This window comes from Furipterus horrens, unplaced genomic scaffold, assembly GCF_987537825.1.
Source record: "Furipterus horrens unplaced genomic scaffold, mFurHor1.1.pri manual_scaffold_10, whole genome shotgun sequence".
In the NCBI taxonomy this organism is placed as follows: Eukaryota; Metazoa; Chordata; class Mammalia; order Chiroptera; family Furipteridae; genus Furipterus; species Furipterus horrens.
In genome coordinates this window covers 32,917,381-32,943,623 of record NW_028327180.1, presented here as the reverse complement: position 1 = coordinate 32,943,623, position 26,243 = coordinate 32,917,381, and the positions used below count along the sequence as shown (strand labels likewise).

Here is a 26,243-nt window from a genome sequence, read left to right as displayed (position 1 = left end):
GTTATAAAATAAATTGATCATTTTACTGTAATTATGTTTTAGTATATTAGATGATAATATGCATATTTATTTTTTCAAAGAAGTCATGATAGCTTAGTTGATAGATATTCAGATTTGGGAAGCTTATGTCAATAACTAAAATGTTTTGGTCAATGTGGTCAAAATTGTATAAAGGCAATTCACCATATTGTTATAACATACTCTTAGATAAATAATTCTCATCACTAGAGTCTCTGATTTTTGTCTAGTTTTATTGAAATTCTCTTGTGAGTTGTATTTCAAACTTAAAATCATAGTTATAAGAGTACCTTCATTAATATTAAGTATTTTTAGTTAAAAACATTTTTATGAATAACCCAAAAATGTAATCCCTTGAAAAAAGACATACCCAATACAGATGTTTATGCAATACATATATTCTTCATCAAGTTTTTCTTTCTTCTTTCATAAATTGAATAGAATTTTTCTTTATCTTTCACTAGTCTTAGATGAGAGTAGCTCATCACTCTATGATGAGCTTTAATCATATGTAAAAAAATTAAATATTTTTATTTTCAGTGATGGTTCTTGAAAGAAAATTTTCTTTTTTTAAAAAAGATTTTATTTATCTTATAGAGAGAGGGAGAGGAAGAGAAACATCAATCAGTTGCCTCTTGCATGTTCCCAACTGGGAACTTGTCCCACAACTCAGGAATGTGCCCTGGCCAGGAATTGAACCTTTGACTATTTGGCTTGCAGGATGACGCCCAATCCTCTGAGCCATACCAGCCAGGGCAGAAAATTTTCTATAGTAAAGAAAGTGAAGCTCCCTCTACTGGAAATATTTTGTAAAATAAATGTCTATGGGAAATATTCTTTGTTCATTAAGTTTATTTGTGATGAATTGATCAAAAAGGAAACATGTAAAGGAAAAAATAAAAAAGAGTATGTAACATTATTTCATAAATACATCTTTTTAGTTTAAATATATTCTTTTCAGGGTAATTTGGAAGCAAAATTATCTAAAAAATATCAATATTCATAATTAAATAATTTGTGAGTATAAGGTTTTTCTTTATAGGTTTTAAACAATTTAAAATTTTTTATTGAGATATAACATACATGCAGAAAAAGTGCACAAATAACAAGTTCCATGTAAAGTTTCACAAAGGTAAAACACGCACGTAAAGAGACCACGAACAAAAAGTAACACAGTCAATATCACAGATGCCCTCGCCCTGCCTCCTCCCACCACCATATCCTTTCCCAGGCATTACTTTGCCCAAAGTTCATCACTATCTTGAGTTATGTAACAATAAATATGTTTTTACTGCTTTTGAAGTTTATATAAATACTAATTTGAGTCTGCTTTATGTTTATCAACATTATGTTTATGTGATTTATCCATATTGTTGCATGTAGCAATAGCTTGTTGATTCTCATAGCTAAATGGTATTCCATTACATGAAGACATCACAATTTATCTATTATTCTATTACAGAATATTTAAGAATTTTTTAGGTTTTGGCTAGTGCTATGATGAACAGCCTTGAACATGTCTTTTTGTGAATACATACATTTTGAGGACTGTACGGCTTGGGCCGAAGTCTTTCTCTGGAACAGAAATGGTTGGATCAAGGGGTAGTGTAGCAGATGCTGCATAGGTTTAGCTTTAGCAGGTACTACAAGTTTTCCAAAGTAGTTGTACCTATTTATACTCCAGCCAGCAATGTTTGGGAGTTTCTGTTGCTATTACTGCTACAAAATTTGATCAGTATAATATTATTATAAAAATTTCTCACATTTCTTAGACTATTATTGCAAGACCACAGATGTTATTTTAGTTATTTTATCTTGGCATAATTTTTACTTTTTAGTAAATAAGTTTTATTAAGCAAAAACATCAGAACAAGAATATTTACTACTATAACATAATTAGATGTATTCATTACCAGAATATGGCTGGTGTAATAAATGTAATTTTAAAAGGGGAATGATTAAAGAGGATAGTTCTTTTAATAAAAACAACTGAGAAAATTGCATAAACATATATAAGAAATTTGAATTTATTAGTGACATTTTAAAAAGTTTTACACTTTGCTCAGATATTGCACTTCTTTGAAGCAATTCTTCTACGGCTTTTGGGTTCTAGTTCTTATATTAATCAGATAAAGAACAAAACACCAGTATTCAGCTTTCTTTGAAATGTAGACAAGTGATGATTATGAAGAGCTTGAGGAAGAAATTCCAAAAGTAGGGGAACTGCCTAAAATTTTTTGTTTAATTTAACAAAAGTTGTTTAAATTAACAACTTTGTTTTTCACCTTTATAGTTTGGTACCAATGCAAGCTTGCTATATGAATAAATTATAGTACATTTTGTCAAAAGCTAATGTGTGAATTTCAGACTCCATGATAACCACAAATAAAATGTTTTATTGATTTACTTCAAACTCTAAGAAAAACATTTTGTCATAGAATTTCTTGTTTGCACGTTAAGTATGTTTTACAGGATGGGGAAAACCCCTTTTAATGTTGACTATTTTCTTATGTAAGATATTAAACAAAAATATACTCTAAAGAATAAACTTTTACTATTATAACGATTTCTTACATTCAGGTATAATAGCAGGATTCTGTATAGTTTAAAAAATATATTATGGTATACATAATATATGTTTCTTCCCTTTGTGTCTCTAAATAGTGATACGTTTTCCCAAGTACAGAAGGACCATGGCCCAGTTTTCTAGTCAATGCCTCAAGCAGTTTATGCTGAAGATTCAGAAAACAGCTTATAAAATATTTTTTCTTGTATACAGTTTTTCTTTCCCTTGACCACACACACTGAGGCAACTCAGTCAACAAATATGTGCTTTCATATGTAATGTTAAGCAATTCAAAAAAGATTTCTCTACCAAATTCTGTGCACAAATATTTGTGCTGGGCACAATTTGGCTATGAATGATTGGGAAACTGCCATCTTTCCTAAAATGAAACTTAGAGTCTAGCAGGGAAGAAAATACAAAGGGCCAAGTGACAAAATAAAACAAAAAACAGAAAACCACTAACAGCAATGTTTAGAGACTGTGAGATCAGGAAGCTACCCAGAAGATTTGATACTTGTACTGGATCTTCTAAGATGCTTATTCCGTGGGCAGAAATAAGATATAAAGAAAATATTCTATGCAAAAGAATGAGATAGGATTATAGTAGGTTTAGGGAATGGTCACGATCAATTTCAATTGAAGGAATTCTAATTTATGGTTTAAAATCATATTCTTATGACAATAACTATTGAGCTGGCTATAATAATAAATCTGCAAAGATATGGAGGAGTCATCGCTTCCTTTCACAGTGGAATATGGGTAAAACTCAGGAGCAAAAAATTTAATTATAACTGGATAGTTATCATTACAGGAATGGTCCTGTAACTTGGCTCAAAATATTTCTATAAACTCTCTTTCAGAGGTAGAATTTATCTCAGAATTACAATTAATCATAATATAGCTAATAATAATTAGTATTGTAAGAACTATGTAAACAAGCAACAATGACAAAACTATAATCTGCTTGTTTTAAAATTTGGAGACCATATTTGAATTTTTAAGCAAAATATGATTTATTTTATTACATCTATGTTTTCTTTTCTTATTCTTTTAAACTGTTTATATAGATCTTATTTTCTAACAATTTTGCAAGTAATTAAAATGGTAGACTACAGAAAGTTGGCTTTTGTGACCTTTTAGAAGAATTATTGGATCAACTCATTTTTTATGTTTTTATTTTTATTTGTATTTCAATTACAGTTTACATTCGAAATTATTTTGTGTCACTTTAGGTGTACAGCATAGTGGTCAGACAATCATACACTTCACAAAGTGTTCCCCCCAATATTTCCAGTACCCATCTGGCACCGTACATAGTTACCACAATATTATTGACTATATTCCATATGTTGTCATTTATACCTCAATGACTATCATGTAACTACTGATTTGTACTTCTTAATCCCTTCTCCTTTTCAGCCCCCCAACCCCAGACTCTTCCGGCAACTCTCAGTTTGTTCTCTGTTTCTGATTCCATTTCTATTTTGTTTGTTTGTTTTATTCTTTAGAAATTTATTTATCCACTCATCTATTTGATGGGCACTTGGGTTGGTTCCCAATGTTGGCTATTGTAAATAATGCTGCAATGAACTTTGGGGTACATATATTATTTTAAAATAGTGTTTTAGGTTTCTTCAGATATATTCCCAGAAGTGGAATTACTGGGTCATAAGGCAGTTCCATTTTTATTTTTATTGGAACCCTCCATACGTTGATGTTTGGAGCACATGTGGGTGTTTCATACTTCCTGGGTAAACAAGCCTGGTAACTCACAGTTACCAAACCTGGCTCTAGCTGCCCCAGGCCCCACCTCGCACACTGCTGGCTAGGCTATGGATAAGGGAGCACACCTATAATCACTGCAGTCTGCAGGTGTGAAAAGTCCTTCCCTGCCTAGGACATTGCTACTCAAAATGTGGCCCTTAATCCAGCAAATAACCATCACCTGGAGGTTATTAGAAATGCCCAATAAATTTAATAAAAATTAAAAAAAGAAATGCAGACCCCAGATTTCACCACAGACTTCCTGAACCCGAATCTGCAGATACTTTATAAGCACATTCAGGTTTGAAGAGCACTATTTTAAGAACATCGACCTCCAACAGATGAACCACCTGAGAGGCACTGGAAAAAAGTAGAGAGATGTCACACAACCTAACAGAAGAGTTTTGGAAATGAAAGAATGATCAGGAATGTCAAATGCCATAAAAACAAAAAGAAATATGGAAGATCATTAGTAGCTTTCTCAAGTGAATTTTTTGGTATAAAGACACATGCACAAATATGTTATAATAACATTGAATTGAATGGTGAGTTTAAGAAAAAGTTAAAATATGGATTCTTTTTTCAAGAGGCTACTAGAAAGTGGACACAGTTGAGATAGCAGTTCTTGATTTGTTTGTTTAGTTTTGTCTTTAAAATGGAAAAGGATTTGAGCTTGTTTATAGCCTGGGGGAAAGAAGTCAATTAATTAGGAAATGCTTAAGGAGAGGCCAGACAGGTACTGAAAAAAAAAGGGCAAAGTCACTGATAAGATCAAAAGTAAGATTTAAAGAGCAATACTGTTGAAGGGTAGCTTTTGCACCAGAAGAGTGTGTTAAGTCTTTCTCCGGGACTCCATAAAATGTTAGAATAGATGTGGAATATGGCAAACTATAGATACGGGAGTAGTGATTTATAATTCAGCAGTTGAATGCTTGATTATCTCTTTGAAGGTGGTGTCAGGGTCATCATCTGAGATAAAGATAACAAGGAAGCAGGCAAGTTTAGTCTGATTGAACAGTTACAAGGCACAGAACAGAGCCCTGTGGACATTACTTTTGGTGCTGTGTTCCTAGTCCCTTAGGGGATTCAGTCCAGCCTCCATGGCAGCAGATGCCCCCATCACTCTGCGTGGGAGGAGAATGGAGCCCAGAGACCTGAGCTTTATTCAGGTTGTGCTAATTTAGGAGGCGAGAGATAGAACCCACATCACCCAATTCAAATAAACTGCTTCTTTTTCCAGCCGAGCATTGCAATTGGGCTATTCTCAAGTAGAAAAGGGAATGCTCACGTTCCTCTTTAAAAGGTGAAATCTGATCCATTCTACTCAAATCACAGTAAGAATTTTTAAATTAATATTTTAATCAAAAATATAAAAAGAAAACTCCACTTTTTAAAATGTTACTTTGTGTTCTCATCCATGAGTACCAAGCTGGGCAGTGTTGGCATACATCTTGTACTCACCCACCTCTGAACGCTTTTCTTTCACCTCTTGAAAATGGCTAGCCTTTTCCTACAAAGTATTGTTTCTAGGGATTTTGTTATGCGTGATTAAAGGAAAACATATGCTCTTTCTGCCACAGGAGATAGCTTCTATAATCCAGAGGATTTTAAAGTACTTTTGTTTACTGGGGAACTGTAGACATTCCCCCCGCCCTCCCCAAATAGTTTCGGCATACCCAGAGAAGGAAGGAGGCAAAAGAAACAGGTGGGGCAGAGGGAGAAGAGTCAGAGTGAGTGACCACCACTGAACAGTAGCTTTCAGTATAATGTTAAAACCAGGAAATACATTTTGCTGACTTCTTTTCTCTCTTAATTTTTCAAAAGAATGTAGTCCAGTAAAAACCTTGATGTATAGTCTAATTTTCTCTACTGGGAAACTAAGTAACACCATACTCATTGCAATATTTACCTTTCCTTACCACTTCCAATTACAAATTCTTTTTTTTCTTTTTTGTTTGATTTCTGCCTTTGTTGTGTGCCATTTCTCTCTCCTTAAAGGAATGCAATGGCCAAAAAAACGTGGAGCTTCCTGTACCACTGGGAGAAAAAGGTCTAACCTGTCTTGGATAACCTTAAGTCAGAACATCAATAGGTGACATTAACATAAACATTTGTAGTCACACAAATGGGAATACCTACCATAATCTGACTAAGTCAGTGCTCTGCAAGGTCAATATTATTTAGAAAAAAACTTAGTATGACTCCATTTTAATATTCTGTGTACATCTCTTTTTTAGGTTCAGAGACTCCAGAGACTGATGCATCAAATTGCATGCTTTTATATCCTGAGCCTTATTGATTTGGATATAAAAATGCATTTCATTAGTAGGCATTGATGGAAGCACAATTAATTGAAAATAGAAAGTAGAGAGTTCAGAATAAATTAGCACTACTGCTATAGTGGTTTTCTGTTGTTGTAAATATCTATAGTTAAAATCACAAGTGAAAGGGTTACTTTTCTATCATCTCTGGGAGGTGGATGAAGGTGCTTTTCCTCTTAATTTTACAGTATTTTAAAATTTATTTTGTACAATGCAAATAGATTAAAATAAGAGTTTTTTAAAAACAATCTTTGTGCATATTTTAAAGGTCTATGAGGTGTTTTGTTTTGTTTTTTGCTTTAGATATTATGCAATTGTTGAGTTCTGAAAAACTGAATGTCCTAAATAAAAGTTATTTAAGAAAGAGCAGTGTGTCACTCCCGAGTCGGACTGCACAGTCATTCTCGGCGGTGCAGATAGACTCTTGAGAAGCTACACCATCGTCTCTCGAGACAGACGGCTGCCGACGAGTGAACAAGTGAGGCCCCTACAACCATACATTGGCAATGTGACTTTTAACCTCTCTTGCTAAAGTGGTTTCAACCACAAGCTGAATCCGTAAAGTAGGATGGCACAGTCAGATTTTTTTCTTCTGTGGTGCTTAGTCTTTCTTGATGCTTGTCTATACAGTCCCTCTCTATATCGCGGTTCACTTATTGCAGCCTCACTGTATCGTGGGATTTTAAAAATATTATATTTAGTTATTTATTGCGGATTTTTCACTATATCATGGGATTTTGCGGTACTGTATACATATGTTGTTAAAGTTACGTAGGTTTAAGAGTGTAGGATAAATGTAAGGTTCCTACTTTGCGGGGATATCTAGAACATAATACCCGCGGTAAGTGAGGGAATACTGTATTTTCTATATTTGAGTTTCATGAGATACTACTATAACCACTCAGCACCTGCCTACATGAGTTAGCTTGAGTAAATTTCTCTTTCTTTTTTTAAAAAAGTATGTTTTATTGATTATGCTGTTACAGTTGTCCCAATTTCTTTTCCCTCTGCTCCCCTCCACCCAGTGACACACCCTCCCTCCAGTTGTCCCCGTCCCTTAGTCCATGCCCATTGGTTGTGCATATAGTTCTCAACATCTTCCTGTTTACTCCACTCCCTCCTACTATGCTTCTTAATTCCTGCATCATCTCCCTCCCTTTTCCTTCTTCCCCTCCCCGCTGACCTCCCCCCAATACATTCCCTATACCTATAATTCTTTTTCCACTCTCATTGCCTACTTAGTTTGCCTTCGTTTTGATTCCCTAGCTTCTGTTGTTGGTTGTTGTGATACAGTTTTCATTTTAATGTTCATAGTTTTGATCCTCCTTCTCCTAAACAAGTCCCTTTAACATCTCATATAACAGTAGTTTGGATCTAATGAACTCCTTCAGTTTTACTTTGTCCTGGAAGTATTTTCTCTGCCCTTCTATCTTGAATGACAGCTTCACTAGATAGAGTAATCGTGGTTGTAGGTTTTTGGTTTTCATTACTTTGAATATTTCTTGCCAGTCCCTTCTTGCCTGCAGAGTCTCCTTTGAGAAATCAGCTTATAGTCTAATTGGAACTCCTTTGTACATAATTTTTTTCTTCTCTCTTGCTGCTTTTAAGATTCTCTCTTTATCTTTAATTTTTGACATTTTGATTCTAATGTGTCTTGGTGTGATTCTCACTGGGTCCAGTTTATTTGGAACTCTCTGTGCTTCCTGGACCTGTAAGTCTATTTCCTTCCCCAAGTTCAGGAAGTTCTGCTTCATTATTTTTTCACATAATTTTTCAATTTCTAGTTCTTCTTCTTCACCTTCTAGCAACCCTATAATTCGGATGTTCACTCTCTTATAGCTATCCCAGAGGTTTCTGAGCCTCTCCTCATTTTCCTCACTTTCTGTTTCCTCTTTCTGCACTGGTTGACTGTTCCTTCCCTATGTTCTGATTTGTTGATTCGATCCCTAGTTTTTCTTCCCTCACCACTAGTTTCATATGTGTTTTTGTTCATTTCGGCAGGACTAGCCGTCATTCCTTTCCCATCTTGATTAAGTCCTGCTGTTATTTCTGTAAGCTGTCTTATAACTATAGCTCTGAACTGAGCCTCAGAAAGGTTATCTATCTGTTCGTCTGTAAAATCATGTATTTGCTTTCTGGTCAGCTGTGTGATTGGGATCTCTATCATTATCCCTGACATTCTAACAGTTTTTTGCTTCCTGGACAAGGCTGTCACACCTCCTATGCTATAGGGGGAAGAGCCCCGTGCACTCATCACTACTGGGTGACCCTTCTCACCACACTGTGGCATTTTGTGTGGGGGCGGGGGTCCAACATGGATTCCTACTGTTCACTCTTTGTTGAGAGACTAGGAGTCTCCTCCTCCATCCCCACGCCCTCTGGGCCTCACAGTCTGAGGCAATGGGGGTCTGCCTTCACCAGCATTATAATCACGAGCTGACAGGTTTGGTCTGCAGCTAGGGGTGCTCCCAGGTGCTTTTTGCCTCCCCTTAAATATAGGCTTCTGTGCTTACTGCAGTCCTGCCACTCATTGCTGCAGCTGCCGCTGCTGGCACAGCTTGATCTCTCCACCCCGGCTTCAGCCCTCCTACCCGTCCGGATGAGCACCACTTGTTTATAATTTCATACGTTGGACTTCCATGTAGCTTTGTTTTCTGGAACTTCTGGTTATTTCTGCTTTTGCGGTAGTTGGAGTCCTTCTTAGTTGTGGAGGGAGACAGAGCGTGTCAGTCTAGGCCTCCATCTTGGCTGGAAGTCTCTAATTTCTCTTTCTTTTACTTAAAAATATCCCTGGTCAAAAAAGTAATGGTATTAAATTCAAAATCCCAACACTAGCATAAGAGCTTGCCACTTTCTGAAATGTTTGTAATTGGCATTTGGTTTACTAAACTTACTTTGATGAATGTGCCACTCTAAATCTCTGTTTCTATACTGGCTTTCCCCAGGTGAAACAACTAGTTCATGACAAAACTGGAACAAAATGTAAGCCTCCTGGCTGTCCATCTGAGGCCTCAATCATCATATAACAATGACTTCCATTTAATTATCTTGCACACACAACACACAATAGGAACTATTCAGTCTGTTGTAAATAATTTTCAATGTGTCTGAAATAATTGGTTTTCTTTCAAAGAAATGTCATCAAGAAGCTACAGATCCGTTAGTTAATTAGCTATGTTGTGCCCTTTTAGTTCTTTCAATTGAAATAAGTTGATGCCAAAACTATAAACTATTACCCATGAGAATAGACAGTTTATGAAAGTTAATAGAAGTTTTCCTAGAAGTTATAACAATTACCTTGAATTTTGAGCACAGCATTTTTAAAGTGTTTAGTAAAAATGACTGATTTCATGATAAAAATATATTTTGTAGATAAAACAAAAAGATTGTATAAAGATTAGGGTTAAGAAAGCTCACATGACTACACTAGCTAATCTTTTTTCATCTTTTATTACTGAATGGAGATCTCCTTTCCTCACCCATTCTCCACCTATAACCCTATATTAACCCTTCATGTACAAATGCACAAACAATATGTAATTTATTACTGACAACTAGAAAGCACTGAGCATAGACACCTCTGATAAGCACTAATTCATGTAAGCACTGAATGTAAATAGCACTGCAATATCAGGCCTAGGTGAAAAGGCGCCCATGAGAGTCCAATTTACAGCTCTCTAGTCCCACCCTTAAATGATGATTTTCTGACATAAATAACTTTGATGATTTAAGTTACACTCTCAGATTTTTGTATCTTGACTTTTCCTATTTCTAAATATTCGTTCTATCATCTTCTCTGCCTATTCATTAACCTCTCTCCTAACTTAGGACAGAGGAGAGAAAGGTTAGACTCTCTAGTGTTAAACATACACTCTAAGCATGATTATTGCTAAACTTGGAGGGTCATATTCTGATGTTTGACCTCTCCATCATTATATTAGTTAATTCATTTCAAAAATACTTATTCATTAATTGCTCTGGGTGCTCTAGATCACTTCTAGAACAAATGGAATGGTCATGACCTTTGATTAAATAGATCTTACCAAGTAGGAGACAGACATTGGTTAACTGATTCTATTAAAAATGACAGTTGCAATTGTAACAAGTGCTACCAATGAGATGCACAAACTTGAGAAATATTTTAGCATATTTTAAAAATCAGAGAGAATAGCTAGGCTCCTTATGAAAATGATGTTCAAACCTAGATCATAAAGGTAAGTAGAAGTTAATTAGATGAATAGAGGACCAATGAGCATTCCAGACAAAGGTAATGGCTAGTGGTGAGTTGTACCAGAGAAATTGAAGAGGATGTGATCAGATGTGGTTGGATTATGGATCCAAATTATAAGGTAGGACCAACCACATGGATATAATATGAGAAATAAAAAAAGGAGTTAAGGGTTATCAAAGATTGTCATCCTGAGAAATGGAAAGATGGAGTTGTCATTAACCAAATTAAAAAACAATGGAAAAGGAACAGGCTTGCATGGTAATAGCAGGAGTTTGATTTATGTTTGCTTTTACTGGAGCACCAGGCTACTAACAATCTGTAATTATTTTTCTCTAGTTTCCAAAATTGAGATGATTCCAAGCTAGGCTTAGCTTTCTCCTAAGACTTCAATATTTCTGATTCATTCTTACTCACAAGTTGTAATTGTTTGTGATTTCAAACCATCTCTGAGGAGTTCTTTGGTGAGTCCTCGATTACAATTTTTATCCCCTTAAATCCATAAAGCTTTCAAAACTTGTACGCAGATTGTTAACCACTCAGCTGTTATGGAGTTGAATACTACCCCTAAGGGAAATGCAGATCTGAATACTTCACTCACTTCTGTGAGTTTTTTTCATTAGTTTTTAGCCATATGATTTTTCACTGTTTTTAACTCTCTAGTGCACAGATATGTTTTAAATCTTGTTTGGTTGTTTTCAGTGGAAAATTTAATCTGATTTAGAATATTGGCTTATACATTTAGTGTCTGGATGGCCTGGCAAAAAACCCCCGTCTATACCTTAGTTTCTTCATCTGTAATATATAAGTAATTATATATGACTATCTAATTATACCATGTATATGAATCCTGTGCCTGAGAGATCAAGAAGCAATTACCATTTTTATTGTTAGGTTAATTAAAAATAGTCCAGTCCTCATGTTTTGTGCAGGCCTTAGTCTATTCACAGTAACGTTATTAGCTAGAAATGCCCGGGGAGCACTCACCTGCGCCCCAGAGAGCTTCCCGCAGACAGCTTCTCTTCCTTTAACCAGTGTTACAACTGGACCAACACTTTTGGTTCTTACTGTATTGCAAGATGCCCTTCAACAGTAAGCATTAGGAAGCTTTGAAAAGATACAGGTTTATTACTTATGAGATCTGGAAATTACGTAGCACATCTAGGGCCACACAGTAAGGTCAGAGAGAGAGAAAGACAAGGGGCTGGGGTTCTGCTTCCATTGGGGTTGAGGGTAAGGGTCTAGGATTTGGTGAGCTCATTATTTATTACTGAATTTAAAACATAAGAGGGGGAATTTGAAAGCACAGGAAGAGGAAACAAACAAGTAGGCCAAATGGTTAGTCACTGAAGTCAAGCAAGGTCTCTAAAACAAAGGAGCCTCTTCATCTAGTTGTGTGATGGCAATGTGTTTATTCTAGATGGTCTTTGAAGTGGATTCCGCTTTGAAATAGATGCCTCAGCAACCACCGCTTGTCAGTCACTTGCATTACAAAAGAATAAAGATACATGTCAGGCTTCACACTACACCTCATCAAACTCCAGGTAGAAATGAGATCACTTTATAAAATGATCATCGTATTTTACTAGCACATTGCTCACAGTGGCAAGAATCAAATCCTAGCACTCTGAAGATTTTTAGTTAATTTTCAGTTATTTCTCTGAGTCTAGATATTCTAGAGTAGTCCTTTTATAGTCTTCCACTTTGACCTCCTTTTAAAATAATTAACATCACACAATCAACTTGAAACCTGCTTCACTGCACGTGCCTTCATGGCAAACAAAGATTCCTTTTCTAAGGCAGTGTGCCTTAGAGTGAAATACTCTAAACTTCACTTATTCCCAGATATCCCAGCTTCTTTCTCTTTAGTTCCCCTTAAAGAGACTGAAGCCATAAAAAAAGAGAAAAATATATATTTTTCCTATTCTGTGTTTTATTTTTCAAACCGGGGCTAGAAATATCAATTGCTGGTGTTCCTACAGCTCAAAAAATTCCAAATTATAGTAACTGAATTTTTTTTCACAAGGAATTGTAATCCTACAAATGAACTGGTTTATGGAGCTACAGAACACATGGTAAAACGGTCTTTTCTCCATTATACCCCAACCTTCTCTGCCTCAGGAGTCTGGGCACTGATTTATTGCCTATATAGGTCGCCTTCCTTCTGTGCAAACTGACTCATGAAAATAGGTGCGTGGAGATGGTAGCTGCATGTACCAAGACATTTCTCAAACTCACATCATTTTTCCCAACTACAACTATCACATTTTCTCTGTTTCAAGGTACATTTAGCAGAGGTAAATAGATACAACAATCATATTAAATTTAATATAAAAGCATCTGTATTTGCTGGTTATCTCTGTCCTCCAAGAGTGGATTTATTTTACCTTCTTGTCTCATTGAAGAGGAAAGGAAGGATGAGATGTGAGGAAAATTTTTGATGAGTTTTGATGTTTAATTTCAATGCTTAAGAACACATGTTCTTGCCAGTCTCTCAGAAATTGAAGTCTCTGAACTTTCAAGTATCATGTCTTTATTAAAAATAAGAATATATAAAATACATAAAAGAAAAAACATTCATTGATGAGAATGTATTTCAGCCCACATATAGTAAAAGTTAATAGTAAATGCACTACATGACATAGCACAGAAAAAAAGAGCCAAGTGTGGGAGAAGGGCAAATTTTCACAGATTTTGAGATTTTTTCATAAATAAAAGACTTTAAAAAATTCAAAGCTGCTTCTTTCAAAAGTACTGATCATGGGTAATTTGCTAACAACCTTAGTAACTTGCTATAAATATGACAGTTTTGTTGAAACTATGAAGTTTAGATTTTTAAAACTGGACTTGATGGTAAAGTTTCTTATCCAAAATTCATTCTAAATTAATCTTACATCTTCCCACTGTCTCCTCCTACCATCAGTTTTAACAATTTAAAATTATGTGTTTGAATATGTATGTACAGATGATGGGGACTATTTAAAAATTGGAATAAGATTCCAGATTAGTCATACCGAGAGCCTCATACAATGTATTATTTACTCTGAGCTCTCTTAAGTCCATACAATTCTCTGAAGACAGTCTAGCAATGTTCACTTGGTGCAAATCTCAGATAATAGTGTCATAGAAAGAAAGTTCGAGGAGAAATATACCAAAATAAGAGTTATAGACAATGGAAAGGTTTTCCATATGCACAGACTCCACCACTTTTAGAGAAAGAAGGGACAGACTACGTAGAAATGCTTTTTAGACAATTCTCATTGTTGTTTTGCTGATAATAATTACTTTTGAATGAAAATTATGAATCTTTAGAAATAAAATAAGGTTTCTGAAGCAGTTGGATGGCTCTTCTCTTATTGAAAGGAACATAACTAGTAAAGAAAATTGGAATAGTTTTCTGCTCAGAATGTTCTCATTTTTCATAGACATCATTCTGTAGAGCTTGGTGGTGAATCTCTCTTATAACACATGAAGATTTTGCTCACAGCCATAGAAAGGAGGGTGGCAACCAATCATTCTCTTTACTGTAATCTCACTTCCCAGCTCCTGTTCACCGATGCTTCCCAAGGATTCTCTGTAGACCCCACATCAGCCCAGTCAGAGTAATCAATTGAACTGTGAATACTTTAAAGGTTCAAACTGTGTTCTATGTACCTTAGCACAGGGCTTTGCACTTAATAAATTACACAAGAACTCGAAATTCATCGTTTCACCATTTAACAGATATTTAACTACATTTTGGCATGAGAAAGGATACTTTTATATAATAGAAAGACATAATTTAATTTTTAGTGAATTTCTCTCAGATCATAAAAGGCTTATAAGACCTTGTGTATTGTATTTTTAAAATAATTTTACCTATCCTCATTTCACCACAGTCCAATGTGTATTAAATGTATTTCAATTGAATAATCAAGTTATACTTGTGATTTTATTAATTTTTAAGTACCAGGTAAAAAAAAAACCTCATAATTTTTGTATAATATAAATTTACAGTAACTTAAAAATTTTCAGTATTAAAAATAAAAAGTAATACTATATTTAACAGCAAATATATATAACATTATAGGAAGTACATAATTTCAAAGATTTTATTTATTTATTAAGTATATTTTATTTATTATGTTGTTACAGTTGTCCCAATTTTTTCCCCTTTGCTCCCCTCTGCCCAATACCCCGCTTCCTGCCAGCAACCCACCCCCCTTAGCTCATGTCCATGGGTCATGCATATGAGTTCTTTGGCTTCACCATTTCCTATATTATTCTTAACTCCTTCCTGTCTATTTTGTACCAACTGATTATGTTTCTTAATCCCTGCACCATTTCCCCATTTCTCCCCCTTCCCCCTCCCAGCTGATAACCCTTGAAATGACCCCATACCTATAATTCTGTTCCTATTTTGGTTTGCTTAATTGAATTTTTTAAAAAAGATTTTGTTGTTGATAATTGTGAGTTTGTTGTCATTTTAATGTTCATAGTGCTGATCTTTTTATTAAATAAATCCCTTTAATATTTTATATAATAATGGCTTGGTGATGATGAACTTCTTTAACTTTACCTGGTCTAGGAAGCCCGTGTCTGCCCATCCATTATAAATGATAGCTTTTCTGGATAGAGTAATCTTGGTTGTAGGTCCTTGCTTTTGATCACATTGAATACTTCTTGCCAGTCCCTTCTTGCTTGCAGAGTTCCTTTTGAGAAATCAGCTGATAGTCTTATTGGCACCCCTTTGTAGGTTACTCTCTGCTTTTCTCTTGCTGCTTTTAAGATTCTCTCTTTATTATTAAGCTTTGGCATTTTAATTATGATGTGTCTTGGTGTGGTCCTCTTTGGGTCTAGCTTGTTTGGGACTCTCTGTGATTCCTGGACTTGTATGTCTACTTTCTTTGCCACATTTGGGGAGTTTTCCTTCATTATTTTCTTACATAAGTTTTCAGTTTCTTGCTCTTCCTCTTCTCCTTCTGGCACCCCTGTAGTTTGGATGTTAGTATGTTTAAAGTTGTCCCAGAGGTTTCTAAGCCTCTCCCCATTTTTTTTTCAATTCTTGTTTCCTCATTCTGTACTGGTTGACTGTTTTTTTCTTCTTTATGTTCCAAATCATTGATTTGAACCCTTGTTTTCTTCCTTTCACCATTGGCTTTGTGTGGATTTTCCTTCGTTTCATTTAGCATAGACTTCACTTCTTCCTTTCTGCATTTGCCATATTTAAGCATATCTGTTAAGTCTGTGAGCATCTTTATCACCAGTGTTTTGAACTCTATGTCTGTTAGGTTGGCTATCTCCTCATCGCTTCATTCTCCCACTGGAAGCTTGATCTGTTTTCTCTTTTGGGCCATACTTCTCTGTCTCTTCATCTTGACAGGCTCCTGTGTTTGTTTGCCTCTGTGTCTTATGTAGAGCTGTCACACCTGTTATGTTGTAAAGCATGGAGTCTTAGCTATTTGTCAGTACGGGTGACCCGTTTCACCATGTTGTGGTGCTGTATGTGGTGGAGGGGTCTGAGAGGGAACTATGCTGCTTGCTCAGCACTCGCCCTCTTTCCAGACACTTCTCCTACTTCCTACATGGGACTGGTGCATCTCTAGCTGTTGCCCTGGTTGTGGTTCCCTGAGTGGGTGGGTTTGCAGACATTCTAGGACTGTAGGGGCCTCTAAAAAAGTGGACTCCACTGAGAGACCAGCAGTTTCTTCCTCCGCCTCTGGTTTTCAGAGTCAGAAGCAATGAGGATTTATTTTCCCCAGCTGGAACCGTGAGCCGTGTGTGGTCAGGTCTGGTGCTGGGAGTGCTACCCAGGTGTCCATCCCTACTTTTTAAAATGTGTGACTGCACTTTCCACTAGTCCACTGCTGTTGCCACACTGCTTCCTCTTCATCCCGTCTCCACCCCTCCTACCTGTCTGGATGAGTATTTCTTCTTTATATCTTTGTTTGTTGGACTTCCATGCAGCTCACTTTTCTGGAACTTTTGGTTGTCTCTAGTTTTGAGATAGTTTTATTCCTTCTTAGTTGTGGAGGGAGACACAGCGTGTCTATATAGGCCTCCATCTCGGCCAGAAGTCTCTATTTATTTATTTTTAGAGAGAGGAGAAGGGAGGGAGAAAGAGATGGAGAGAAACATCCATGTGTGAGAGAAACACCAATCGGTTGCCTTTCGAGTGTAACACAGACATGTGTCCTGACCAGGGATCAAACTGGCAACCCTTCAGTTTTGCAGGCCACTGCTCAATCCACTGAGTCACACCAGCCAGGGCAGGAAGTACATAATTTTAACAGATTTTGTGGTGTGAGATGAAATGGCTTGCCTTTCTAAAATTATTTACTGGTTATATATATATTTATTTCTAGACTATGGTAGTGATAAGAGGTGATAAGGGGTGTTATATTTTCTTTCCATGAGCTTATTTTAATTACTAATTGCATAAACAATGAAAATTCCTATTTTTATTAAAAACTATTTCAACAGCGTTAAAAAGTTCTGTAAAACCTTTAAAAAGTTTATTTAACCTTTAAGGAAGTTAAATACTGAGGCTATTTTATTTATATATGATTTCCCTTTTTTTCACACTTGTCATGTTGATAATTTAATTCTCCATCTCTCCCTTTACGGATATTTAGTCAATTACAGTTTTTGACTATTCACTTTGGGGAAACCCAAAAGATAAACTTGCATGCTTTCTTTTAAAAGGAAATCTTTACATTATTTATGAAAAAGATATTATTAAGTTATACAAAATAGTATTATTGGAGATGGCTGATACTATAGGAGTAAATACAATTATTCAGAGACAGACATAAGAGTAGCAGCTTCAAGATGGCACTGAAGCATGTGGTTCTTTAAAGCACAAATATAATAAAACAAGGAAAAAGAAATCTAGGAAGACACTGTTTGAATGACGATGTCAGCAAAAACAGTGAACTTTGGTAAAATCTCTCCTCCATAAAAGCAGTAAGAAAACTGCTCCAAAATGTGACAACCAACTTTTTCAGCAGTCTGACAATTAAGCAAAGATTTGCAGTAATCCATGAAGCAGTTTAGTCAAGAAAATAATCTGAATCTTGCTCAGAAGAGCAGGAGTTGCTGTGTTATAACTTGCCTTCTTCCCGTCCCCATTCTCAGGCTCCAAGGTAGCATTGAAAGCTCATAGTCAGCAAGCACCATAAAAATGACCTGACAGCTACCAGGGAGCAGAGTGAAGTTTAAACACTTCTAAAGCCCCACTCTTGAATAATTATTATTTGACCTGTCTGGGGGTTTTCTGGAAGACTCTATTTGAAGCACTGCTGTTATTTGACCCAACTTGGAGCTTACCCAGTCCAGTGTGAAAAGCCTTTTCCTGGGAATAATGTTTGTCAAAAACATTTACCAGCAATTTTTAAAACTTCATGAGTGCTTGAGGCAGTCAGTAACAGTGGAGGCAAATGAGAGACTAACTGAAAAGCTTAAAAGGAAAAGCAGTGAAATAATATTTATGTCCATGGGATATGGAAAAGCACTGCATATTCCTGGGCATCCAGAGGGTGACGCACACATGGGCATGCCCAGTGTCATAGGCTAAATTACCAAAACTCATATGTTGAAGTCCTAACCCCAATACCTGAGAATGTGATTTTTTTTTTTTTTGGAGATAATTCAGGAAAGATGAGGTCATATGGGTACACCCTGATCTAAAACGATGGTGTCCTACTAACAAGGGGAGAGTAGGGCACAGACTCGGAGAGAGGAAAGACCATGTGAAGAAATTGAGAGAAGGTGGCCAGGCACAGGTCATGGAGATAAGCCCTCAGAGGAAACTAAACCCGCTCAACACTAGATCCTGGACTTCTGTTCACCAGAATGGTGAGAAAATTAATTTCTGTTGTTTAAACCACCCTGTAAGTGGTGCTTTGTTATTAGTAAACTACTACACCCAAGGTTGTGGGAATGTTCAGGAAAGATTTGAGAATCACCTAAGTGCTCTACTCTGACTGGCATTTAGCTCCTGTGTAAATAGAAACCAAAGGCTGCGGCAGACTTGTCCACTGCCTAACTAAACGTTGAGGCATGATCCCATGAACACAGAACCCCCAGAAAATACTGGGAGACTTATTGGTTCTAGGAATTTAAGAAAATCACTGTCAATTTATTAGATGATCTCTAAGTTATCTGAATAGATATTCCTATGATGGTATATGATAAGGAATGTAGAATTCACATGATTAATTCAGAAAAAATAATTTTAAAAAACGACAGCAACAATAACAACAAACCCTAGGGAAAAGGGGAAATATGATTTACAGAGTTGCCACTTCTATTGCATTACTTAAAATGTCCAGTTTTCAATAAACAAAATTATGAGACATCCAAAAGACAAAAAAGTATGGCCCATACACAAGAGAAAAAGCAATCAATAGAAAGTTTTCTTTATTCCGAATAAAGGAAGCAAAGCCTATGGAATTACTAGACAAAGACATTAAGCCAGCTATTTCTTAATACATTCAAAGAACTAGAGGAAACTATGTCCAAAGAACTAAAAAGAACATATGATAATAATATGTCACCAAATACAAAATACCAACAAAGAGATAGGAATTATATATATAAAGAAACAAGAGTACTTCTGTAGTTGAGAAGTAGAATAACTAAAATGAAGGCTTGTATTAGTTTTCTATGACTGCTGTAGCAAATTACCACAGACTGGGTAGCTTAAAACAACAACAATATATTCCCTCACAGTTCTGGAATCCAACAGTCTGAAATCAGTTCACTGGGTCCAAAGCCAGGTGTGAGTAGGACCATGCTTGCACCAGAGGTTCTAGGAAGGAATCTGTTTCTCCCACTTCAACCCTCTGTTGATTGCTGGTGTTCCTTGGATGTGACCACATCACTCTGATCTCTGTCTCTATGGTCACATTGTCTTCCCTAATGTCTGTAATCGAATATACCGCTGCTTCTCTCTTATGAGGATGCATGTCATTGCATGTGGGGCTGATCCAGATAATCTGTTAATCTCCCCCACCCAGTGCAAAATGTAAGTGTTGCCAGGTTAACATGCATAAGTTATCTATTATTTTTTAATAGGCAAGGGGAAGAATATTACTCATTTAGATCCAGCTAGTTGGATTATTTGTTGATAAGAGAATATAGGTTTTTCCCCCACTTATAACTGTAAGGAAGGCTCTTGCAAAGGAAATAAAGAGAATGGTTTAGAAGCAGCAACATGTATCTATGAGAGCCTGACAGTGCCTTCCTGCCCTCTGTTCTTGGGCCATGGAAAACAAGCAAATGCTGATTAAGAGGACAGGTAAAAGTTACTTAAAACTGGAAGGTAGAGGACAGTTCCAAAGTAAGCAAGAAAATAGCAGGGTTTTTCTTTTTTTCTTTTGATGACGTTGACAATGGTTTTCATTATTACATTAAAATAAACTTTACAGAGATCACAATGGCAGAGAGATCAACTTACCTGTAATAATCAGAGATAAAGTGTCACAAAGTAATACAGAACCAACAGACTAGGGAAAGGAGAAGCTTTTGTTTAGGGAGAGAGCAAGAAAGACAGTGTGAGAGTCATTGGGAAGGTAAGTGATTAGAATGTCCAGAACTAGACAGAACCTCTAGAACAGAGCAACAGTTAATAAGTGCTGTTAGTTGTAATAGTACTACCATTTGCGACAACATGGATGAAACTGGAGAGTGTTATGCTTAGTGAAATAAGCCAGGCAGCAAAAGACAAATACCATATGATATCACCTAATACAGGAAACTGATGAACAACACAAACAAATGAGAAAAACAGAACCAGAGGCATTGTAAACAAGGAACAGACTGACAACGACGAGAAGGGAGGGGGAGGACGAAAAGGGGGGAAAGATGGGGAAGGGTCTAGTTAAGGAACTAGTATGAATGATCCATGAACATGGACAACAGAATGGGGATTGAATGTGGGAGGGTGGTTGGCAGGGTAAAGGGGAGCAATGAGGGAAAAAATAGGACAACTGTAATAGAAAAATAATTAAAAAACAAGAAATATAATTTTCACATTATCATTGATATTGAATTTTAAAATTGTACCTATGAACCACTCAACATATGTGTGTGGTAGACAATTTAATGGTGATAGCTCTCAATCCCATTGTCACTATTTATTAAAAATTCTGACCTGAAACTTAAATAGTTTTATTAACAAATGTCACCCCAATATAGTCAATAAAAAAGAAAAAATAAGTATGATACATTCTTAAAGTATGTAAAAAATTCTGGCAGAAGGAATTTAATAATTTGATGCTGCTGAGATCAGGCGGTAACCCCAAAGGGTCAGGGTTTGGCAATGCTCAGAGTTGAGTGATAGAGCTGGGAAGATGCTATGACTGACAATCTGCGGAAAGTAACATCAGTTTGAATATATCTGTTTCAAACACATGTGTGCTCAGAAAGTCTGCTTCATTTCCCTAAGCAAAACTCGGTGGATGAAAAGAGTCACTTCATATTAGCAAGCAGGCCCAGGCCTTCTGCTGACCAACCTAGATAAATGAGGAGCTAGGTGGGGTTGCAGTTACCCTTACAGGCTTCCAGGGTCAGCAGCTGCACAAAAAGGAAAATGTGAGAAAGAGAAAATTCAGTAACCCTTTACCTTTCCTGGACACAGGTTCTCACTGTATAATATCCTGGTGCATATACCACACTTATGGTAATTTCTCAATCCGGACAAGCATATGTTAGGTCTGAACAAAATGTGCTATGCATGAATGATACAAAGTGAAAGCAGAATGAATTTAACTGGGTTTGTTACTAATATAGGAGACACTCTAATTGAAGAACAGAACATGATTGTTTAATTTATTATCATTTTTAAAAATTCACAGAACCTAACAGTGGTGTTTTTCCCTCAGTAAAAGTGATAAGAAATGTATTTCACAGCTGAACTTTGATATGTATATATATATTTTTTTTATGCCTTAATCATTAAAGATACTTTTAGCTAAAAACAGCAATCAGAAATAAAGTTTGGGGCCCTGGCTGCTGTGGCTCAGTGGATTGAGCATCAGCCTGCGAGCCAAGTGTCGCTGGTTCAATTCCTAGTCAGGGCACACGACTAGGTTGCACGTCAGGTCTCCAGTTGGGGGCGCAAGTGAGAGGCAACCACACAGTGATGTTTCTCTCTCTCTCTTTCTCCTTTCCCCTCTCTAAAAATAAACAAACAAACAAGCAAACTAATTTAAAAAAATAAAGAAGAAATCAAGTTTGGGTACAGGCAAATTTTGAAAGTCTAATAATTTGTCTTTGTTTCCAGACTTAACAAAAAATAATATCACCTCTGACCCTTGGGCAAAACATGTATGAAACCTTATAAATACTGACTGCAAATCTACGAATACTTATCTGTCATTATGATCACATTCACTGTATAGCATGTAGAGCTTTTCTTTTTGTTTCAGAGGTATTTTTGCTTAGCATATTAATTTTATATTTGTAGGTAACAATTGTTAGGAAGACTTTTTTGGTAAAATCTATGTTTTTTCTCATTTGTAGTTTGGTTGCGACAAAGGAAACAGATAGTGCCAGATCTCGAAGTGCTCCAATGTCACCCTCTGACTTTCTGGATAAATTAATGGGGAGGACATCAGGGTATGATGCAAGAATCAGACCCAATTTTAAAGGTACTTGTTCTATTTACTACAGTATATGAAGTGTGTTTTAAATACAATTAAACAAGATTCATTTTTTAAGTTGATTCCATTAAAATTATATGCTTATTTCAGAATATAAATGTGTGTGTGTGTGTGTGTGTATATATATATATATATATATTTTTTTTTTCTCCCTAACTACAATGGAATATTCTCACTAACTGGAATGAAAGCTTCTTTAGAGCTGACAATAAACCTTCCTATATTTTAAATCCTCTACAGCAGAACTTTCTGTATTGTGGAGAATCAAATAGTTGTTGAAGTTATGTACTAGAAAAGGGTTTGGATACCTAAAAGTTACTGGTAACATTTAAGAAATTATTCTACTTACCAAATGTTTTACCTAAATTAATAAGAAAGAGTAGTTATCAACCTGAGTACTCTGAATTATTTTTCTGTTTTGTATAGTGATAACATATCTATACAAATTATATGTGGATAACCCATAATGATTTAATATGTTCTGTAATTTAATCTACAGTAAAAGATTACAAAGCTGCTTTCATGCCCCTATGTATTTAATATCTCTTGAATAATATTTTATTTAATTAAAAATAATTAAGTTATAAGAATACATATCTATTCCATAAGATTCAGTTAAGCTATTTTCACTCCTAAAAGTTAAAGAAAAAAAAGTGTTCTACAATAATTCTTTGTTTCTGAATTTATTCTTATGGACTTAAAAAATAACTGTTTAACAATGGTATAAGAATTCATTGGAGAAGACTAATAAATACCAAGAGTGGGCAGCAGGAGAAAAAAAAATAGGAGCAAAATGTATTGACAATTTATGAGTAGAAAATTATAAATTGCCTCAATTTAAATATGAGTTTAACATTTAAATTGTGGATTGTATTTATTCATTTGTTTTTAAGAATTTTGATCATTAATATTTTTAACTGCAAATGAGGGAAACACTAAATGCAAACTGTAAGGAAATAGTGCAGTTTAAAGGGGTACCATATTCAAATGAAAATGAGAAATTCAGCATTATGAGGATCTTTTACAAACTGAGGGAAAGCAGTTTCCGCCTACAAATATTAGCCTTTAATAAAATTATTGTTTATGCTGGCATTGTGTCATTTTACAAAACAATTCTTTGTCTTTTAAAAAACCTGATTTATTCTATTAGCTGCATCTAACACACTCCCACTTGGTACACTCTTGCTTGTTCCCTCTAGATTTAAGGAACATAGTTCGGATTTGTCTTCTAATTCACTTTTGGACATTATATAGGACTGTCTGTATGTGTCTGGAATGTTGGGAGCATTTAATTCTGTAAATGTATTACGGTCTCTTCAAGTCCTCTTTATCCAAAACAATTCTCCTTGAATGTGAAGCCATGGAGAAGGAGTCACAGGTTGCTAGGCAGATGCTATTTTGTATGGTTAGCCATTTATTTTATTTATGAGAATAGTAAAAACCATGTACCTGACCTTGGTAAACATTAAATTGTCTAAAAATATTAGTGATGAAAAACAGCAGCTCTTCATCTTCTTGAGGCAAACACTCCAAAAGTAAAATTGGTTACTTTTGGTGAAATCTGTTTGATCCCTTTCTAGGCCTTTTATAAACAAGGCATTATGAGATTCCTTTGCACTAAATAGACTGTTAATTTAATGTCTCCATTCTTACCTTCCGCCTCTTCCATTGTTCCTTTCTGCACAATAATTTCTCTTTTCTTCCTGCAGGAACAATTAAGTTTATTTATCCCCACTCTCTTTAATCCTCAAGTTTTCTCTATAGTTCAAGAAGGATTGAATTGATTTGCCTGGGTGCTAAGGCAGGTCGAGTCTGCTGTGTGTGTGTGTGTGTGTGTGCATGTGTGTGTCTATGTACATATGTAGGGAGGTGGTTTTTTGCTATTTCTCTCTCTGGAAAGGAAAATCTGACTGAGATATCATTGCCCTGGCCAGAGCACTGCTTTCAGTGAGCACTGAGTGTTGACTAAGCTTTGGTCTGAGGTCCACCATATGTCAAAACACAGAAGGTGTTACTTTTGAAGTACTGTCACGGACCTTGTTTTTTCCAGTCATGAAAGTTATTTCCTTGTGTTTTTTTAACTTACAAACAGAAGACAAATAAGTCGTAAGGGTCTAATGCACAGCATTGTTACTATAGTTAACAATACTGTATTATATACGTGTAGGTTAAATGTTCTCAGTACAAAAAGAAATAGAATAGTAATTGATGGAGGTGTTAGCTAATGCTAGGGTGGTGGTCATATTGTGATATGTAAATGTATCAAATCAACACATTGTGCAACTTAAACTTGCACAACGTTATGTGTCAATTATATCTCAATAAAGCTAGATAAAGAAGACGATTAAAAAGTCAGCACTAATTAACAGAACCATAGTATTTCCAATCACCCTAATAAACTATGTTTGCAAAACTAAAAACAAAAAGTTACTTCCATTCCTTCCAAAATTCCATAGGGCTAAACCCCAGGTTACCCTGCTCCACAGGAATATGGATGGGAATCAGGGAGCTTTTTGAGACAGGTGCCTGTGGTTTTCCCTAGGCCCTTCCAACTCCCCACTTCCTTTCCTGTAAGTGACCCTAAGCTTTGTGTCTCTCTGGCTCATTCTTTTTTTATTATTGAATTCACTGGAGTCAGACTGGTTAATAAAATTATATAGGTTTTAAGTGTACAACTCTATGATACATCATCAGTATATTGCGCTGTGTGCCCACCACCCAGAGTCAAATCTTCTGTCGCTGTATATTTGACCCACTTGACCCTTTCCTACTGCCCATATCCCTTCCCTCTGGTAAATACCATACTGTTATCTGTGTTTTTGTTTGCTTCTTCATTTGCCTTGTTTATTTGTTGCTTTCAGTTTTCTATCCCACATGAGTCAACTCATGTGTTTATTGACTTTTTCTAACATATTATCTGCCTATATATACACAAAAAATTTGAAAACGTTTATTCACAAAGATATATGAACCCCTTTGTTCATTGCAGCATTATTTACAATAGCCAAGCTAAGTGTCCATCAATAGACACTTGAATAAAGAAGATGTGATGCATATATACAACAGAATCTACACAGTCATAAGAAAAGATGAAATACATACGGCCATCTGGAACAACAAAGATGGATCTTGAGAATGTCATGCTAAGCAAAAGAAGTCAGACAAACAAGTCAAGAACCCTGGATCATTCTTAGCATATTAGCTCCCTTCTCCATGTAGTGCTAACTTACATTTATTTTTGTCTTTGCTCTGTTTTCTTCTTTCTTTTATATTTTGTCATTAAACTGATCATGAATTTCCTCCTATCCTCTTTGGTGTGAGATGTTTAGTCTCATTTTATTTGGTAATATAATTTTTATGTCTTCAGAGAAGGAAAACTATTCACTCCCCCTCTTGAGATAGAAGGTTCCAAGAGTCATTTGGAATTAGAAACCTATAAAAGTACATCCATCGATGATAAAATATTATTTCTCTAGACTACTTTACCAGCTTTTTATGGATTTTACTTCTTTGACCCTGTTATTTGGGTCCTCAGTTGGTCTTTGATAACCGTTGAGTCTAATTTGGATCCAGGCAGAAATTACTCTCTCAGCAATCACCTGATTATGCCTTCCTCCTGAACACTGATTGCATTTTTTTAAATTCTATTTTCAATGGTTACACTCTTTGTCTAGAAATAACATTGCTTGCTTTCCCAATGT

The 26,243-nt window shown here is 35.7% G+C and overlaps 1 protein-coding gene across 2 annotated transcripts in view; it reads left to right on the top strand.

The window, feature by feature from the left end:
• The window catches only part of GLRA3 (glycine receptor alpha 3), a 131,403-nt gene that overhangs the window by 1,364 nt on the left and 103,796 nt on the right, over positions 1 to 26,243 (top strand). For both annotated transcript variants that reach the window (XM_090288368.1, XM_090288369.1), the window contains exon 2: positions 22,403 to 22,530. In XM_090288368.1, coding sequence (XP_090144494.1) covers positions 22,403 to 22,530 — 128 coding nt within the window. The remainder of the gene's footprint in view (positions 1 to 22,402; positions 22,531 to 26,243) is intronic.